Raw genomic sequence first — 20,803 nt, 5'->3', positions numbered from 1 at the left:
TGTATTTATTTTGTAAAACGTTTTTTGCTTTGTAATTATGGGGTATTGTGTGTAGATTGATTAACCATAAAAAAATGTAATCCATTTCAGAATAAGACTGTAATGTAACAACATTTGGAAAAGACAAGGGGTATGAATACTTTCAGAATGCACTGTATATTGAGTTAATAAAGCTGCATACAAACGTGGTCTCTTTTTTGCTTTCTTGAATAAGGCAGGTCCAAAATGCAGGTGTTTCAGCCTAGCTCAGTGCTTTTTGTGGTTGAGGGGCAGCCATCAGAAAATACAACGCATATGTGTTTGTAATCTTCTCTAATTGCGCAGTGATTGGTTGAGTGTGCTATCACTCATGGGGACACTACGTCACCACAGAATCTACAGGGCAAGCTAAGCAATTCAAGCCCCCTTAGGTGCTGCCATAGATTTACATTCAAAGTCCCCATCCAAGAAGGCTCATTGTCCAACAGATAAAGATCATTGACCAACAGATACAATTATGTGAAATCACGTTATATCTACCATAGTGTTGATTGGACTGATCATGTCAACATCATACTTTCAAAATCTTAGCTAACAAGCTAGCAGTCATCATCATGAATTATGTCAACAATCTACTGGAAAATCATTGATAAACTTTTTTATATGAAGAGAAATTATAGATAAAACGTATCGGTGCTCACCGGACATTGGACATAAACATTACACAAGATGTCAGAAATCGCAACTTCAACAATGAGTGGTTTGGAAGGAATCAGTGGCTAACTGCAAGCGTTGCAAAGCAATCACTATTTTGCTTCCTCTGCCTGCTATTTGGTGGAGAGGGTGTGTGGTCCAAGTCTGGATTTAAGGATTTAAAACATCTATCGCTTAAGAGGATAAACATTCACACACAACACCATGGGCCAGAGAATTCTGTCAATCCAGCATGACTTCTACCGCTTTCAAAACAACTGGAAACTCGGAATTGGGAAATCTCAGACTTGAGTGAGTTCAAAACAACTGGGAACTAGGAAAATAGGTTTTGAATGGTCATCCAACTCAGAATTCCAAGTCAGGAAATCAGGCCTCTTTCTAGAGCTCCAACCTGAAGATCACCGACATCATGATTTTATTCCATATTTCCCAGATGTCATGAAAGCACCATGAATCCAGAGAATGTGTCACGCCCTGACCTTAGTTATCTTTGTTTTCTTTCTTATTTAGGTTAGGTCAGGGTGTGACAAGGGTGGTTGGTTTAGTTTTTGTATTGTCTAGGTGTTTTTTGTATTTTCTAGGTGTTTCCTTGTCTAGGGTTTTTTGTACATCTATGAGGTTTTGGTTTGTCTAGGTATATATAGGTCTATGGTGGCCTGAATTGGTTCCCAATCTGAGGCAGCTGTTTGTCGTTGTCTCTGATTGGGGATCCTATTTAGGTTGCCATTTTCCATGTTGGTTTTGTGGGTTATTGTCTATGTGTAGTTGCATGTCAGTTCTCGTGTCACATAGCTTCACGGACGTTTTGTTGTTTTGTATAGTTTGTTCAGTGTTTATTCTTCATTAAAAATAAGTATGTATTCTTATCACGCTGCGGCTTGATCTCCTCGTTATGACCAACGTGACAGAATGCTAGACTTTGATGACAAAATTTGCCCACAAGAAGGACCGCCGTGCCACCTTCCTGTTCAAGTGAGCATAGCACAATCCAAAAAATGTATTGTATGCTGCTACATACATGATTTAATATACCAGGGAGATATGCATACTGTAGCTAGGAAATTAATACTAAGTGTATGTTGTGTAGTAAACTATTAGTAGCCCATGTGTCTCACCCTAATAATTTTGTCCCTCTCCCCCTCAGAACTTTGCCTACTGTTCTGAATAAGTGGTGCACATGTAGCCTATAGCCTATTTTAGAGAAATGTCATCTAATAGTAAAAGCTTTCATTGTCTGCTCATTTGCCCCCATTATATATTGTTCTGACTTGGTGTACAGGGATAAAACTGTAAGAGTGACCCATGTTCTGAATTCTGTCGCTGTACATTTCAAAAGTCCTGAACAAATAGTTATATTGACTACGTCCGTCTTAACTTGCTCCTCGAAATTACGGCTTGCCTCTAATCCGCTCATTGTTCCCTCATGGCATAGTTTGTACATATCAATTGTTATAGACCAATATAAGCAATAGGCCTATCTCATTAGTACTGTGTTGTATTGATAGATTTAGGCAGTGTTGGAAGGATTTAATTGTTTTGCTTGCTTTGTTATAATTAGCTCATGTGATTTTCTTCATGAGGAGGGGATACTATATAATGTTGGGTCTGTTACCATGTGACAGTCTCTTCACATTCAAATATATGTTTTCAACAAAAAGTTCTGTAATATGACCCATGTAATTCCAGTTGATATAGCGAGGGTTGTTTTGTTTGTGCAATGCACTGTCTGTGGGTCGGTATATTGTCTTTAAAAGTGGATCATATTTTCCGTCCCTTTTAAACCACATAGGCCTGATAAAATATTTCAAATGGTCGGCTATCTGCGTCTCTCTCTTCCTCTGTGCTGACTTAAAGAAGAGTAAAGTTAAGGCCTCAAAATCTTGCTGAATCTTCTGTACCAACATCTATCAGATTTCTGTGTCCATTTTGAAAGTGCAGAACGAATAGGCCTACCTCGTCGCAGCATGTTTGCATGCACTTGCCTATACTTGGAGCTAAGTGTTAATGGTACAAGAACAAACTTTATGAATTTACTCAACATAAATGTCCTAATGTTTGTGTATGGTGCAAAAGTCAAAACTCTATGTTGGAGTTCATTATTATTGAAGGAGAATGTGATTCTTATCGACTTATCCACAACTAGTCAGTAGAAACCAAATTTGTTTCTGCAAGTCAGGCATATCAGCTATGATTTTTTTTTTAAGCAGTAAATGAGGCTGAATGAACTGTTTCGCTGCCAGACGAGGCTCTGCTGATGGCCAGGTGTAGCCATAGTAAGGAGTCACTCCATGGTACTGAAGGAAAGCTCCACTGTCGGGAGAGCATTTTGTACTGTAGGCCTTAACAGTTTTTGGGCACCGTTTTTCACCGTTACAGCAATTCATTTTTTTGTGTGTTTTGTTGTGTAGTGGCTTTGCTGGCATGCATCTAAAAAAATGTTGAGTTTGCCCCACCAATATTTACATGCTGAAATTACCACTGCTGCAGTGGTGTTAGAAAGCTTGGTTATGGGAATGAACAGAGAAGATACATTATGACTGTCATTTGCAAATCGTCTGCGACTTCAAGTCACTCCAGGGCAGAGACTCCGGAGCAATGGTCCGTTTTGGACAGCAGGACATGTCACCAAATACCAGGCGCAAAGACGTAAGCATTTGCCATCGTCATAGCCATTGATTGCTGATTTTATGTGTGACCATAGACATTGATGTTAGTGTCTGCTGACTGTCAGGATTTCTGGATTATGCTATGACATGTTTTTCCCACCGTGAACGTGGTCTTTAAAATTCTGCTCAAATTGAAACCATGTGATGGCTAATAATAACAACTCATGGATAGTGACATTTTTATATTTTTCAAGGGCCACCTGGTATGACCAGAGGAACAAAAGACCCACCTTGGCCCGAGTGGCGCAGCGGTCTAAGGCACTGCGTCTCAGTGCAAGCGGCGTCACTACAGTCCCTGAATAGAATCCAGGCTGAATCACATTAGGCCGTAATTGGGAGTCCAATAGGGCGGTGCACAGCTGACTGGTGTGTTTACGGGAATATTCAATCTCTCCCTATCCCAGTCTGCTGTCCCCACATGCTTCAAGATGGCCACCATTGTTCCTGTACCCAAGAAGGCAAAGGTGACTGAACTTAATGACTATCGCCCTGTAGCACTCACCTCTGTCATCATGAAGTGCTTTGAGAGATAGGCCAAGAATTATATCACCTCTACCTTACCTGCCACCCTAGACCCACTTCAATTTGCTTACCGCCCCAATAGATCCACAGACGATGCAATCGCCATCACTCTGCACACTGCCCGATCCCATCTGGACAAGAGGATTCCATATGTAAGAATGCTGTTTAGTGACTATAGCTCAGCATTCAACACCATAGTACCCTCTAAGCACATCATTAAGCTCATGGCCCTGGGTCTGAACCCCGCCCTGTGCAACTAGGTCCTGGACTTCCTGATGGGCCGCCTCCAGGTGGTGACGGTAGGAAACATCACCTCCACTCCGCTGATCCTCAACACTGGGGCCCCACAAGGATGCGTGCTCAGCCCCCTCCTGTACTCCCCGCCTCCAACTCAATCATCAAGTTTGCAGAAGACACAACAGTAGGATGCTTAATTACCAACGATGACGAGACAGCCTACAGGGAGGAGGTGAGGGCTCTGGGAGTGTGGTGCCAGGAATATAACCTCTCACTCAACGTCAACAAAACAAAGGAGATGATCGTGGACTTCAGGAAACAGCAGAGGGTGCACCCCCCTATCTACATTGACGGGACCGCAGTGGAGAAGGTGGAAAGCTTCAAGTTCCTTGGCGTACACATTACTGAAATGGACCACACAGACAGACAGTGTGGTGAAGAAGGTGCAACAGAGCCTCATCAACCCTCACAAACTTTTACAGATGCACAATTGAAAGCATCCTGTCTGGCTGTATCACCACCTGGTACAGCAACTGCACTGACCGCAACCGCAAGGCTCTCCAGAAGGTGGTGCGGTCTGCCCAATGCATTACCGGGGGCAAACTACCCACCCTCCAGCACCCAATGTCACAGGAAGGCCAAAAAGATCATCAAGGACATCAACCACCCGAGCCACTGCCTGTTCCCCCCGCTGTCATCCAGAAGGCGAGGTCAGTACAGGTGCATCAAAGCTGGGACCGAGAGACTGAAAAACAGCTTCTATCTCAAGGACATCAGACTGGGCTCCAGAGTGGCGCAGCGGTCTAAGGCACGGCATCTCAGTGCAAGAGGCGTCACTGCAGTCCCTGATCCGGCCGTGATTGGGCTCACAATTGGCCCAGCATTGTCCGGGTTTGGCCGGGGTAGGCTGTCATTGTCAATAAGAATTTGTTCTTAACTGACTTGTCTAGTTAAATAAAATAAGAATAAATACAAATTAAACAGTCATCACTAGCCCATTAGAGGCTGCTGTCTATAATAGGCATAGACTAGAAATCACTGGCCACTTTAAGGAATGGAACACTAGTTACTTTAATAATGTTTACATATCTGGCATTACTCATTTCAAATGTATATACTGTTGTCTATACTTCTACGGTATATTAGTCACTTAATGTTTACATACCTTGCATTACTCATCTCATATGTATATACCTTATTCTATACTATTCTACTGTATCTTAATCTGTTCCGCTCTGACGTCGCTCGTCCATACATGTATACAGTCCTAATTCATTCCTACTTAGATTTGTGTGTATTGGGTATATGTTGTGTAATTTGTTAGATATTACTGCACTGTCAGAGCTAGAAGCACAAGCAGTTCGCTACACCCGCAATAACATCTGCTAATCACGTGTATGTGACCAATAAAATTTGATTTGAATTGGCCCAGCGTCATTAGGATTTGGCCGGGGTAGGCTGTCATTGTAAATAATAATGTGTTCTTCACTGACTTGCCTAGTTAAATAAAGGTTAAATAAAAATAAACCTATGAACCAGAGGAACAAAAGGCCCATCTGTTATGAACCTGAATTAAATGGCAATTCAATTATACATACAAGGGTCCATCAACATGCACAAACACCAGTCTCCATTTTATTTCACTATTTCATTTTCAGAGATACAGCATGAGAGAACACAATATGAATTAATTTACAAAAAGCCAAGAATTAGACCTATACATTTAGTGTGATGTGTGTGACCCAAGGAACAATCGGAGGGCATTCTCTGTGCTGGCATGAATAACCATTTGAGGTGTGAGTACATTGACTTGCGCAATGCACTCACAGACAAGAAGTGTGTTCTTAGGTTCATTCCTGTACTGGAGAGGGGAGATAAATAATACATTTAACGATTCAAAACAACCAGGTTGCTGCTTTCCATAATGTTGCACTCCAAATGATGATAACCCACATGTTTTTCTGCTTCCAAGACAAGAGAGTCTGTCTCCAGACACAGGTGTTCCAATGGAATCAGGTTTGGCTCTCTGTTACAACACAGTAACAACACAGTCATTATGAGGGGACTCAACGGGAACTATCAAAAATCATGTCTGGTTTTATCACACCATATGGCCGTTTCAGAGTTTTATGTTTTGCAGAAAATGCACACAGCATTTGGCAAAGTGAAAGCAGCCTTTAACCATTTTTTAAAACTTGAAACAAGAGCTTTGTATGCATATTCAAAGATCAAGGGGTTAGAAAATGTAAGGGATTTCTATAACAATGAGGACATACAGTACTGAGAGATTACTGGATTACTGCAGGTTAATGAACAACTATCGCTCACCTGTTCATTCCTGCAGAGACAGCTGGAGAGAAGGAGAAGAAGTACCCTGCCTGCACTTCTTCCACGGCCACTGATGGTTTCCCTGCAAAGTTGTGCATCGAAGCACAAGTGTTTTTTAGAAGGCCTTCTAAAAACACATTCATCACTTCAGCAGTCAGGCAGTCCTCTTATGCAATCCTGATTTTAATACACCCACACTGTTCTTTCAGAGTATCTATGGTGACCTTTGCAGCTGATTGGGAATGGATGTTCCTGCGTCACAGAGGAAATGCCCTCAACTTTGGTTACACAACAAGAAACGGTCAGGAGAAATATACTGGTTACAAATAATAACGCTCCGTAATATCCAGTTACAGTGAGACATTCCATGCAAAGCCTGTTCTTATCCCTGCCAAGGACACTGCTCATTGCACTTGCCCACAATCTGATAACATTCATGTAATGGCGTGTCTAGTACACATAGCAATATGGATCCACGATGAACTCACACTGGCAAAGCTCCTTGTACATTTGTATTTGCTTGTTGAAAACAGTCAACTGCTCTTATCTATCCTGAAAAGTGGGGGCATACCAAGGTGTGGAGTCAAGACCAATCTGTAATCAAAATAATGAAAAGAGACAGTTTAACAGACGAGGGTCAACAGAAAAATATCCGAACTGTCAATGATTCAGTCTATTGGCAAAACATAACCTCAGCACAAATCTGAAATGGGCACTGGGCAGTGCAAAGTAGGAAGGACCCTGCTTATTGTAAACCAGTTGAACAGTGGGTGGTTAGCCAAAGGTTTCCCAGCCCGTGCCAAAAGTCAGTCAGTCCCACACAAAAACACATGCTGGGAATGTTCAGCTAGAGCGCCCTGTCCCCACCAGCTTACTCTGCGCTGTTATTGAGACATTGTTGACTTTGTCCTAATACTTGCCTCTCTGGGCTCCACCAAATTAACATTGTGAAAAATGGTTTATGACAGACATGCATTCCTTCCAAAGCTCATGCAAAGGATATAGATCATTTAGGGTATCAGCAGGCAGGGTGAATTGTTAGTGATTTAAGAAGTTGTTCTGTGAGAGTTCACATACAGTTTAGCAAGCTGGAGCTCAGGCTTAATAAGTCTAATTTGTTTGCTTTACAGAAGTCACATCATCTTACAGTTTTTACACCAGAATATGACATGTACATTTAAGCATGGTGCAGGGCCAGACAGACCTGCTGCATAGGACTGGTGATCTGATAAGTGGCTTTTCCATGGAATTCTATGAGTAGGCCTACAGTACAGTATATTCGGAAAGTATTCAGACCCATTGACTTTTTCCACATTTTGTTAGCTTACAGCCTTATTCTAAAATGGGTTAAATAAAAAAAATGTCCTCATCAATCTACACACAATACCCCATAATGCAAAGTGAAAACAGGTTTAGACATTTTTGCAAATGTATTACAGATCAAAACAGAAATAGCTTATGCAAATAAGTATTCAGACCCTTTGTTTGAAGACCCAAAATTGAGCTCAGGTGCATCCTGTTTCCATTGATCATCCTTGAGATGTTTCTACAACTTGGAGTCCACCTGTGGTAAATTCAATTGATTGGAAATTATTTGGAAAGGCACACACCTGTCTATGTAAGGTCTCACAGTTGACAGTGCATGTCAGAGAAAAAAAACAAGCCATGAGGTCGAAGGAATTGTTTGTAGAGCTCCGAGACAGGATCGCATCGAGGCAAAGATCTGGGGAAGGGTACATTTCTGCAGCATTGAAGGTCCCCAAGAACAAAGTGACCTCCATTCTTAAATGGAAGAAGTTTGGAACCACCAAGAGCTGGCCACCAGGCCAAACTGAGCAATCGGTGGAGAAGGGCCCTGGTCAGGGAGGTGACCAAGAACCTGAGGGTCACTCTGACAGAGCTCCAGAGTTCCTCTGTGGTGATGGGCGAACCTTCCAGAAGGACAACCATCTCTACATCACTCCACCATTGTAGAGTGGCCAGATGGAAGACACTCCTAAGTAAAAGACACATGGCAGCCCACTTGGAGTTTGCCAAAAGGCACCTAAAGGACTCTCAGACCATGAGAAACAAGATTCTCTGGTCTGATGAAAGCAAGATTTAACTCTTTGGCCTGAAGTGGACGGGCGGGGGAGCAGAGGCGGACACCTAGGTCCGGCAGGTAGGTTCGATGAGGTCGTGGACTGACCCGGCATTCTGCGTCGAGGCTGATGTCCAGTGGGTCTGTTGGGGGTTCAACTCCGAGGTCAGGGAGCGGGACGATCCATACGGATATGGTGAAATGCCTGAATCATCTCTGGGTCGAGGATGTCCTGGTCGGGGACCCAGGACCGGCCTTCAGGCCCATATCCTTCAGGCCCAAGAGACACATGGAAGGACAAGGAGATTTTATACTGATGGGGTAACTGGAGGCGATACGTGACAGGGTTGATGCAATGGGTTATCTGGAAGGGACCAATGAAGCGAGGACAGAACTTTATGCAGGGGAGGCAGAGCCGGATGTCTCTGGTAGAGCCACACACGCTGTCCAGGGTGAAAGAGTGGCGTAGGTCGGCGGCATATGTTGTCAAAGCATTTCTGTCTATTAGAGGCTTCCTGCAGATGCCGGTGAGCGGTCTCCCATACACACTCACTATGCCGAAACCAGTCGTCGACAGCTGGGACAGTACCAGGCTCCACCTCCCAGGGAAATATGGGGGGTTGGTAACCAAGGACACACTGCAACGGAGTAAGGCGGAGGGATGAGTGAATGGGTGATTTCTGAGCATATTCGGCCCAGGCCATATACCGGCTCCAGTCGTGTGGCGAGGCAGAACATTGTTGGCGAAGGTACTTCCCTATTTATTGGTTCAGGTGTTCCGTCTGCCCATTGGTCTGGGGGTGGTACCCAGAGGAGAGGCTGAAGGCAACCTCCAGTCGGTCACAGAAGGCTCGTCACACCCGGGAGACAAACTGGGGCCGGCGGTCAGATGATGTCCTCTGGAATCCCATACAGACAGAATATCTGCTGGAACATACACTCTGCCAATTCCATGGCAAATGAGGAAGAGGAACCAGACACATTTTTGAAAAACGGTCTACTATGACAAGAATGGTGGTGTTACCAGAGGATTCAGGAAGGTCTGTGATGAAGTCAACAGCTACAGTTGAAGTCGGAAGTTTACATACACTCATGTTGGAGTCATTAAAACTAATTTTCAACCACTCCACAAATTTCTTGTTCACAAACTATAGTTTTGGCAAGTCGGTTAAGACATCTACTTTGTGCAAGTAATTTTTCCAACATTTGTTTACAGACAGATTATTTCACTTATAATTCACTGTATCACAATTCCAATGGGTCAGAAGTTTACATACACTAACTTGACTGTCCCTTTAAACAGTTTGGAAAATGGCCATCAATGACACGGGGAGGAGGGCTGGGCCTGGAAACAGAAGAAGGGGGAGACACAGGCTTAATCCTAGACACATAGAAAGTAGGGTGAATATGGGGTAACAAAAGACGAACAGCAGTGAGGCTAATGACTCTAGAGATGGGGGACGGGCCGATGAAATGGGGGGAAAGTATGTGGGACTCCACCCAGAGGGGCAGGTCCCGGGTGGAGAGCCATACTCTCTGCCCGAGCCGATAGCATGGAGCAGGGGTCCGGTGGCAATCCGCTTGTTGCCTATACCTGGAAGTGGTATTCAACAGAGCGGCCCGGGCTCTCTTCCAGGTACGGCGACAGCGGCGGATGAACATCTGGGCAGAGGGATTGCTGACTTCCTCCTCTTGTTTGGGGAAGAGCGGAGGCTGATATCCCAAGGAACACCCGAAGGGCGAGAAACCAGTGGAAGAGCAAGGAAGGGTGTTGCAGGAGTACTCAACCCATACCAGTTGCTGACTCCAGGTAGTAGGGTTGGCGGCGACTAGGCAGTGAAGTCCTGGTTGGCTTGTTCCGACTGCCCTTGTTCCGACTGGCCATTGGACTGGGGGTAGAATCCGGAGGACAGGCTGGCCGACGAACAAATGGTGGGAAAGATGGTCTCGGGCTTTGGGTTGGTAGCCGTGCGGCAAGAAAGAGCATCCGGCTTGACGTTCTTGGATCCCGGCCGGTAGGAGAGGGAAGAGTTGAACTGGGTAAAAAGTATGGCCCATCTCGCTTGCCTGGAGTTGAGGCGCTTGGCGGGGCGGAGATACTCCAGGTTTTTGTAGTCGTCCACAAAATGAACGGATGTTCTGCCCCTTCTTGCCAGTGCCTCCATTCCTCCAACACCATCTTCACCGCGAGAAGCTCCCGATTCCCCACATCGTTGTTCCTCTCCATGGCATTGAGGCAGTGGGAGAAGAAGGCGCGGGGATGCAGCTTAAGGTCCAGGGCAGAACGTTGGGACCGGACAGCCCCCACTCCGACATTCGAAGCATTGGCCTCCACCACGAACTGACGGGAAGGGTCAGGATGAACCAGGATAGGAGCAGTGTTGAAGCGGTGGTTAAGGGCTCGAAACGCCCGGTCAGCCCGGTCAGTGGAGCAGGTGTTCTTGGGGAGAGCGGGAGAAGATGAGGATGTCATCAATGTAAATGAAGACGAACCGGTTCACATGTCATTCACCAGAGCCTGGACACGGCAGGGGCGTTGGTGAGGCCAAAGGGCATGACCAGCTGTTCGTAGTGGCCGCTGGCAGTGTTGAAGGCGGTCTTCCACTCGTATCCACCCCAGGTGGTAGGTGTTTTGTAGATCCAGCTTGGAGAAAACAGTGGCCCCCTGGAGCGGGTCGAAGGCTGAGGAAATGAGTGGTAGTGGATAACGGTTCTTCAAAGTAATGTCATTAAGTCCTCGGTAGTCAATGCACGTGCGCAGGGTCTTGTCCTTTTTTTCCATGAAGAAGAACCCTGCGCCAGCAGGAGAGGAAGAGGGACAGATAAATCCTGTAGCTAGGGATTCAAGCCCCCAGGAAGACGTCTCGGGGCAGGTTGCACCAACTTCAGACAATGGGCGTGGCAGATCAGACTCCAGCCCATGATTGCATCCGTACACCAGTTACGGGGTAACCCAACATATGGCTCGAAAGCCAGTGTGGCATCCAAAAAGCTCTCATCGGCCCCAGAGTCAATGAGGACACGAAGAGATTTGGACTGGTCTCCCCGCAGCAGAATGACATGAAAAGGGGTGCGAGTAAGAGAAGCAGAAAGGTTCTCCATACGGCCCGCCAGAGTACTCGCTCCTACCGGTGAGCCTGGTCTTTTACCGGGCAAGAGGACACAAAATGACCAAAAGTCCCGTAATACAGACAGCTCCTTGTGTTGGTCCTGTGTTGCCGTTCCGCTGGCGACAGCCCAGCTCTGCCTAGTTGCATAGGCTTGGAAACAGCGTGATGAGGTAGGCTTTCTTGGAGCAATGTGAGGGGAAAGAGGAGGTCTGAAACTCGAAAATGAGGCCACACTGGGCTAAAAACGCCCAACAGTTGCTCGGCTCTCCATTAAAGCGCTCCGGGGGAGGTAAACGGGGCTCCCAGGAAGGTACAGGGGCTGGTGGGGTGGCACTGCTAACCCCCAAGTTACAGAGGGGCGGTGGGGTTACCACCCTGGCAGGCTGCCCCCTAGACAACTCGCAGAACTGCTCCAGCAGCATGTCCAACGCCCGGTCATGGCTCTCAGCCAACATTGGGACCCCCTCCATAAGACCCCGAAGCAATTCCTTGTGCCTACCAATTGAGGCTCCTTGGGAGGAAATAATATTGCGCAACTGGTCTGGGTCTGCTGGGTCAGTAATGGCTAGTTCATACTATCAGGTATGAAGGTAAGACCCAGGTGCAGACAACGTCGAATTAACAATGGTTTAATAATCCAACAGGGGCAGGCAATAGACAGGTCAAGGCAGGCAGGGCAGTAAACCAGAGGTGGGGCAAAGGTACTGGACAGCAGGCAGTCTCAGGGTAGGCAGAGGTCAATAATCCAGAGGTGAGGCAAAGGTACAGGTTGGCAGGCAGAGTGGTCAGGCAGGTGGGCTCAGAGTCAGGAGAGGCAAGTGTCAAAACCAGAAGGGTGAGAAAAAGAGACTAGGAAAAGCTGGAGCTGAGACAAAAACGCTGGTTGACTTGACAAACAAGACAAACTGGCAACAGGGGGAGGGGCAATGCAAATAGTCTGGGTACCCATTTGATTAGCTGTTCAGGAGTCTTATGGCTTGGGGGTAGAAGCTATTTAGGAGCCTCTTGGACCTAGACTTGGCGCTCCGGTACCACTTGTCGTGCGGTAGCAGAGAGAACAGTCTGTGACTAGGGTGGCTGGAGTCTTTGACAATTTTAAGGGCCATCCTCTGACACCGCCTGGTATAGAGGTCCTGGATGGCAGGAAGCTTGGCCCCGGAGATGTACTGGGCCGTATGCACTACCCTCTGTAGTGCCTTGCGGTCGGAGGTCGCAGCTATGCTCCCATTACACCCTCTTCTATCCAACATAAGTGTATGTTTCATATATGACCACGGTTGAGAGTGACTGGTGACAGATGTGTCTGCTGTAAAGTCTCTCCAGGTGGTGCATCAGAGGGCTAAGGGCCTGAGACAGGTGCTGAACATGCGTCCCACAACCAAGTCCCTGGAGGTGTTTGGGGAGGTGTTCAGCAGCAGGCCCAACAGAGAGGACAAGACAGCTAGGAGGACCAGACCACCCATCAAGAGAGCCATAGAGCAGGCAGAGCTCAGGAACAACTATGCTCCTATTTGTGCAGGAACAACTATGTTCCTATTGTGATTGGAAGGATGCAATACTGTAGTATTTATCAACGGTGATGGGGTTTATGTTCGCAGAAGTCTGTGATACAATATCGCCCTCACGTGGTGGATAACGGGAACTGCATACTGTATGTACAATGTATACACCTCTATAGAATCACTTTTTAAAACAGTCCCCTTTTTTGCTTGGGTATTATTTTTTATACAACATTTGTCACGGCTTTGAGGTCATCCTCAGTTGTAGGTTTATGAGAATATAAGAATACAGCCGGATTGAACATAACATTTAAAAATGTTAAACTTTCTGAAACATTGTGGGAACGAGCATCTGGTCCTAAAATGTAAAGAAAATGTATAAAGCATGTTGATTTGAATAAAAAAAACTAAATCTATTTTAAACATTTTAACAAGCACTTTTAAAAACAAATAAAGTATGTGCTGCTTTGCTCTTGTCCCAACGCTCAAAGGGCGTCACACACTATTTAGCACGTGATTTAAAATAAATATTGGCGTCTTCAATGAAGCTGCAAGTGCACTTTGAACAAGTGAAACTCTTTGTCTCTTGCATGCAAATCCGTATCACTTTTGTAGACTCTATATCTTGGAACTTGCTACCTGAAATAAAACGTTCAAAGGCGACTTGTTTAAAAAAAATATATATATTTTAAATAATCGATATAGGCTAAACTTATTATTGCGTCTGGGATGTCTGACTGCGATATTTCTCGCAGCTTTTTGCAAATCAATGATCAAAGCAGTTTTATGCTTCAAAGATGCGAGGTAAGTGTCAAATACACAAAAATAGTAGGCTAAAGTTGAATGGTTTATACAATTATTCCTTTGTTGATTGTTTTGTCACTCTATCACTGACAAATGGAATCGTAATCCGCGTCATTGTGTTGGATGACCACACAAAGCTTAATCAGGGAGGGAGTAGCAGCGTTGTGTGATATTCTGACTGACATGCAATGTGGCATTCTGTACCTCTGCTGCAGAGCTCTGGTGATGAAGATGATGACTGGAGACTTAAAAGAAGGGAAAATAACAGGGTGGCAGCACAAAAGAGCCGAAACAGACAGACACAGAGAGCAGATGAGCTGCATAAGGTGGGTCTGTACGTGCGTAACAGACTCCTTATCGTCACACAACTATCTTGGCATAGTCTAACCTTTTCTCTTATATGACAGGAATAACACAACTATCAATGTCACACGTATTCTCTGAATCAAGTGGATTCAACTTGTATTCTACTCTACTAGTAAGATTATAAAGTAACTGAGCCCAGTTGTCCCGTACAGGCATATGAGTGTCTGGATCAGAAGAACAGGCTGCTGAAGAAGGAGGTACAGTTTCTGTCTGAGGAGCAAATGCGTCTGACTGAGGCCCTCAAGGCCCATGAGCCTCTCTGTCTAATCAGGCACTGTGTTCCCACCCTGGGGTCAGGGCCCAGGGATGTAGGGGTCCTCTCCAGTCTGCCCAGATAGCCACCATACCATGCAAAGGTCACAGAGACAAACCAACATGGGATACTTGTAAACAGAGTTAACAGGTCAGATCACGCATGTCCTCCTCTGTCCTTTGTACTCTCTGTGTCAATTAGATTTGTATAGCTTGAATCAAGTTGTAATCAAATAATTATAGGTTGAAGTAATGAGCTTTGTTTCAGATGTTCAAATTGCTTGTCCTGTTTAAAATGTGTTGTGTAATAAATTGCAAATACATTGCATATCCCTCTCCCATGAGACCATCTCCCTTTCAGTCTGATAAATGTGGTTACCGCACCTTTAATCACTTGTGTTTTTGAACTGGTGTTCCTGTATCTGGGTTTGGCCATGTGGGAACTTCTCCTTTACCAGAAACAATAAACCATAAACCATTTTTTTTTGGGGGGGGGGGGGGTTCCTTATTCCCTACTCTAAAATAGGTTATACACTGGCTATTACTAATGTATTTATGAATTTCAACATTTAATTGATCAATTAGATAATCAAATCACTTAATCCAAATATCAGAAGTAGAGTAATATTACACTATTTTGGTTAACTCATGTTATTACATTGTTGAGGTTACCCACTCTCTCTTCCCTATAATGTGGGTAAACACTCACTAACCTCACGCCTTCTCAAACATAAAAAAAAAGTGTGATGTTGAATAATGTTGCATTCTGGTCAACGTCAATGATCTACAGTACGTTATAGTCTATCTTGATCACATGACTGCAGGCTTCTCTCCAACGCTATTATGGATGGATGTACACATTCCCAGTAGTCTAGTATTTTGCAAGGCTGTTTCTAAGAAATGCAGGCTGACCAATGAGAGAAGCGAAAGTCTCTCCAGCCACACAGGCAGTGCTTTTCATGCCAGAGGAATCTATTGACTTCAGTGTACTGTATTTGAGGGAGATTGTGGTGATTATCACAAAGCCTTTTGTGTGGATCGCTCTTTTCAAAAATGGTTTATTTCCCACATTTAAGGAACACACACTTGTTAGTCATTTTCTCTTCTAACTTTCAAATGAGCACAGATTGCTTGGACATAAACAACACAGGTTACTACTTTCAGTTCCATCCAGGAGATATTGGGGCATCATGTGGTATTTCACATAACATGCTCTTCTGTACGAATATTAGTTTACACATTCAGGTTAACATGACTTCACTTTCAGTATAAGTCAGTGTGTAGCCTTACTGGAAAATCACATCACATCACATCACATCACTTCACTTCACTTCCTTCTCCTTCATTTTATTTTATTTTATTTTACCTTTACTTAACTAGGCAAGTCAGTTAAGAACAAATTCTTATTTTCAATGACGGCCTAGGAACAGCCTGTTCAGCTCGGGGGTTTGAACTTGCAACCTTCCGGTTATTAGTCCAACGCTCTAACCACTAGGCTACCCTGCCTCCCCATTGGCAGGTATACAATAGATACCCTACATTCAAATGAAAAAATATGAATGTTAACAGCATAAAAACAGCATACTTTTTAAAAGAAATGATCATCATTGTCTGTGTGTGCCCCATGGCTGTCAGATTTGGTAAACTAGTAATTTTACTGCACTCTAGTGACTGAACCATGAGAGACAAATATTTCACATTTACATTATGATGCATTCCCTGTCCCTTGTTGTTCTTGTGTAAATGTATGGGGCATGAACTTTCAGAGGAACTGAAACATGTTTTTGTGGAATATACTGTGTCAAGTTGAGAAGTTGTGGTGGAGGAAGACATTTTGTTTGCCAATGAATATTCTAGATGCGTAGCTCTGGCATATGGAATGCCCAGTGTGACATATCCTCAATCTTTGTTCCTTCGCTGCAACTCAGGAGAGTACAGACTCGGGAGAGATGAAGGTCGAGAGCCATGCGTCCTCCGAAACACGACCCTGCCAAGCCGCATTGCTTCTTGACTGACACACTGCTCGCTTAACCCGGAAGCTAGCCTCACCAATATGTTGGAGGAAACACTGTACAGTGAGCGTGCATACGCCCAGCAGGCCACAGGAGTTGCTAGAGCGCGATGGGACAAGGACATCCTGGCCAGCCAAACCATCCCCTAACCCGGATGACACTGGGCAAATGGGTCTCCTGGTCCCGGCCGGCTGCGACACAGCGTGGGATCGAACCCGGGTCTGTAGTGACACCTCAAGCACTGCGATGCAGTGCCTCACCCATTCATTTCAAAACCTTGTTGCTTCTAAAAGGACATAGGTACATATCCAGACTTTGCTGAAGCTGAACATCCATTCAAAACCAAGCATGACATTGTCAAAAGCACCAACAGTGGTTGGCAGGCCTAGCTTTTTGGGGGCCTGAAGCAAAATTGTATTGGGGAGCCCATCCACCTCAGGGGAAAAACATTTGAGTGGCCCCCCCTCTTGATGATGGAGAGAAAAATAGTTTAATTCTGCCATGGGGCGCAGAGAAAATTTTGCACATTTATAGCAAGTTTGTTGCAATTCTACATGTTTGGCCATGGGGGTTTTGCAATTTTATTACTAATTTAATGGATTTCTATTCATTTTGCCATGGGGCGGAGATAAAAATGATAATTTTTACAGCTAATTTCATGCAATTCTACACATTTTGCCATAGGGTGGAGAGAATTGTTTTTGCGGTCTACACATTTTGCCATGACTTATGCCATACTAATATGTTATCTGAGTGAGAGTGACTAACAAAATCAATGGGGCCCCTTGGAAGTACCCTTCATGCCTGGTCAATAATTCGGCCATGATTACAAGTTTAGATAGCTGACTAGACTAATTTACCAATATGAAGCTGGCATGGGCTAATTGAGTGACCGTCAGTAGCTAGGTTTCCATTCAATTGGCGACAGATTTTAATGCGAATATTCAAACATCTGTATAAAAACACTATACACATTTTCCCACCAGAGATGTTTCCATCAAATGGACTTGTTTCAGGTAAAAGGCTGTGCGTGATGACAATAGTGCACATTAAAAAACAATTTGCGGTCAAATTCCCATGTACCGAATAAGTTAAATGAGTTTCCATCGCATTTTCAACTCTACTGAGTTGTGTTATATAGCGAGTTTTCCCATTTTGGTATTGGCACGTGTGCTCTAGCCAAGCATTGAAAATCATGTCACCAGAATAAGACCCTCAATATTTATTGGAAAGGAGTGTCAAGCTCATCAACCTTGAACTTTCACCATCTTGTGAAGTTCACAATTGATTTAATCTGCAGCCTAATAAACTGCATGCTTTCCCGACAAGTCATAGTGGGGGTACCATACAACATGTCATCTCGTGACTCCAAGTTTAGTTCGATATGATGGCTATTATATCAATATGTGCATAAAAGCTTTTCCACCAACATTTCTCACATAATTATTTTTACTGACAAAAAAAGATCCCACCTTGTTCAGAGTATTTTTGTTTTGCCTACGTTTGGAAAGTTTACTTAAAAATTTGCTGTTTCCATCAGGCCGGTCAAGATATTTTACATCCGACATGCACTTTACAGGCATAAAAAGGTGGAATGGAAACATTAGTTAGTTACTGACATAACTGCTGAAGCACATTTTTAAATTGCACCTTGTGTATTCTACTATTCTAACCTTCAACAGTAAATTGAGACACTGACTGATTCCTAAAACTAAATGGGAGCGACCACTTATGCCTGGGGCTGACCCTGGTGGTTGGCATTAAGCTGGAATTAAAACACAATGACACAACTCTGCAGGAGTGGAACTAACATTTCACAAGGGACCTACAATTGCTGTTGAGTGCATGCTGTTCTCATATGAATTTATTGCATAAATTTCCACATGAACTGAACATCATGATACTGTATGTCTGAGAAGCTTTCCTCATAGTACATTTCCTGTAAGGGCACAGTATGGTTTCTTGTCTTGCATCACCCAGAGCTTCATGACACAGTGTCAACCCCACTATGATGACTCTCATCTGACCCTGACAGAGAGAGGTCAGTTTATCAACAAACTGACACAGCTCAGAGGAGAATGGATATCTGGAATCGGGATTTATGACATAGATATTGATTTACAGAATCCATCAGTTCATGTGTGGATGCTTGTGGTTGTCCTGTACTACATAAGGAATCCCAGAAAACTTTAGATTAATTCAAATGTCACACCCATTTCATAATCTTGGAAGCAGGTCAGGATGTCAAGTAGGGCTCCCTATCATTGCATGAATTGCAATGTTGAGACAATTCACATTTCTGTAAGGGTTGCATCATTCCTGTTCTATATTTTGTAGAGCAACTCTGAGAGGCATTGCAAATGGTACTTGATGTAAATGTTTGATCATGTTTCATTATCTGTGGCATGAGAATGAGTTGAGTGCTGCAAGGCTGAAGGAACAGATATCATGATGGGATACAGTGCCTTCAGAAGGTATTCACACCCCTTGACTTTTCCACATTTTGTTGTATTACAGCCATCATTTTTAGATTTTTTTTTTGTCACTGGGCTACACACAATACCACATAATGTCAAAGTGGAATTATTGTTTGTAGAAATATTTACAAATGAATAAAAAATGAAAAGATGAAAGGTCTTGAATCAATAAATATTCAAACCTTTTGTTATGGCAAGCCCTAAATAAGTTCAGAAGTACACATAGTAAGTTGATTGGACTCACTGTGTAATATTAGAGATTAACATGTTTTTACCTCATCTCTGTACCCCACACATACAATTATCTGTAAGGAAGGTGACTTTAAAACTGACTTTAAAACAATTACAGAGTTTAATGGCTGTGATAGGAAGAAAACTGAGGATGGATCAACAACATTGTAGTTACTCCACAATACTAACCTAATTGACTGAGTAAAAAGAAGGAAGCCTGTACAGAATAAAAATATTCCAAAACATGGATTCTGTTTGCAGCAATTTTCAAGCATAGTGGTGGCTGCATCATGTTATGGGTATGGTTGTAATCATTAAGGATTGGGAAGTTTTTCAGGGTAAAAAATAAATGGAATGCAGCTAAGCACAGGCACAATCCTAGAGGAAAACCTGATTCAGTCTGCTTTCCACCAGCCACTGGGAGATTAATTCACCTTTAATTCAGGCTTTGGACTGCGGATCATCGCCAGATGCCCCGGACTGGGGACCATCGCCGGGGACTGTCGCCGGAGGTTCCAGACTGTGGACCGTCGGTGGAGGTTCCGGACTGTGGACCGTCGGTGGAGGTTCCGGACTGTGGACCGTCGGTGGAGGTTCCGGACTGTGGCCCGTCGGTGGAGGTTCCGGACTGTGGCCCGACGTTGGAGGTTCCAGACTGTGAAACGTCGTTGGAGGTTCCGGACTGTGAAACTGTCACCGGAAGCTCTGGACTGGGAACTGTCGCCGGAAGCTCTAGACTGTGGAGGCGCACTGGAGACCTGATGCGTGGGACCGGCACTGGTGGTACCGGGTTGAAGATACGCACCTCAGGGCGAGTGCGAGGAGCAGGCACAGGACGTACTGGACTGTGGAGGTGCACTGGAGGTGTGGTGCATTGGACCGGTACAGGTGGCACCGGGCTGAAGACACGCACCTTAGGGCGAGTGCAGGGAGCAGGCACAGGACGTACTGGACTGTGGAGGCGCACTTGAGATCTGGAGTGTAGAGCTGACACAATGCGTCCTGGCTGGATGCTCACTTGAGCCCGGCAAGTGCGGGGCGCTAGCACAGGACGCACTGGGCTGTGCAGAAGCACCGGAGACACAGTACGCAGAGACGGCGCAGGATATCCTGGTTCAAGGAGGTGTACTGGAGAACAGGAGCGCTGAGCCGGCACCATCCGTCCTGGCTGGATGCCCATTATAGCCAGGCAAATGCCAGGAGCTAGAATAGAGCGCACCGTGCTATGAATGCAAACTGGAGACACCATGCGCATCACTGCGTAACACAGTGTCTGATCAGTCACACGCTCCCCACGGTAAGCACGAGGAGTTGGCTCAGGTCTCCAACCTGACTCAGCCAATCTCCCCGTGTTCCCCCCAATTTGTTTTATGGGGCTGCCTCTCGTGCTTGTCTCGTTGGTACAACTCCTCGTAATATCGCCATTACGCTTTCGCTGCCTCGATCTCCTCCTTAGGACGGCGATACTCCCCAGCCTGCGTCCAGGGTCCTGCTCCATCCAGGATCTCCTCCCAGGTCCATTCCTC

The 20,803-nt window shown here is 44.8% G+C and overlaps 1 protein-coding gene and 1 non-coding gene across 2 annotated transcripts; one reads left to right on the top strand and one right to left on the bottom strand.

Annotated features, from left to right (window-relative positions):
* Positions 1–5,725: 5,725 nt before the first annotated feature.
* Positions 5,726–6,848, bottom strand: LOC109866750 (uncharacterized). The gene is made up of 2 exons (XR_004204651.1): positions 6,447–6,848; positions 5,726–6,144 (listed from the first exon to the last, which is right to left on the bottom strand). It is a non-coding gene; the product is annotated as an uncharacterized LOC109866750 (transcript).
* Positions 6,849–13,676: 6,828 nt separating this feature from the next.
* On the top strand, positions 13,677–14,947 carry LOC109866548 (basic leucine zipper transcriptional factor ATF-like 3). The gene is made up of 3 exons (XM_020455265.2): positions 13,677–13,939; positions 14,155–14,265; positions 14,458–14,947. The coding sequence occupies exons 1-3, from the start codon at positions 13,865–13,867 to the stop codon at positions 14,641–14,643; spliced, it is 372 nt and encodes a 123-aa protein (XP_020310854.1). The 5' UTR covers positions 13,677–13,864; the 3' UTR covers positions 14,644–14,947.
* Positions 14,948–20,803: the final 5,856 nt, after the last annotated feature.

The sequence above is a fragment of the Oncorhynchus kisutch genome, linkage group LG21, assembly GCF_002021735.2.
Source record: "Oncorhynchus kisutch isolate 150728-3 linkage group LG21, Okis_V2, whole genome shotgun sequence".
Taxonomy (NCBI): Eukaryota; Metazoa; Chordata; class Actinopteri; order Salmoniformes; family Salmonidae; genus Oncorhynchus; species Oncorhynchus kisutch.
Note: the sequence above shows the minus strand (reverse complement) of the source record. Positions and strands in the feature narration are given on the sequence as shown.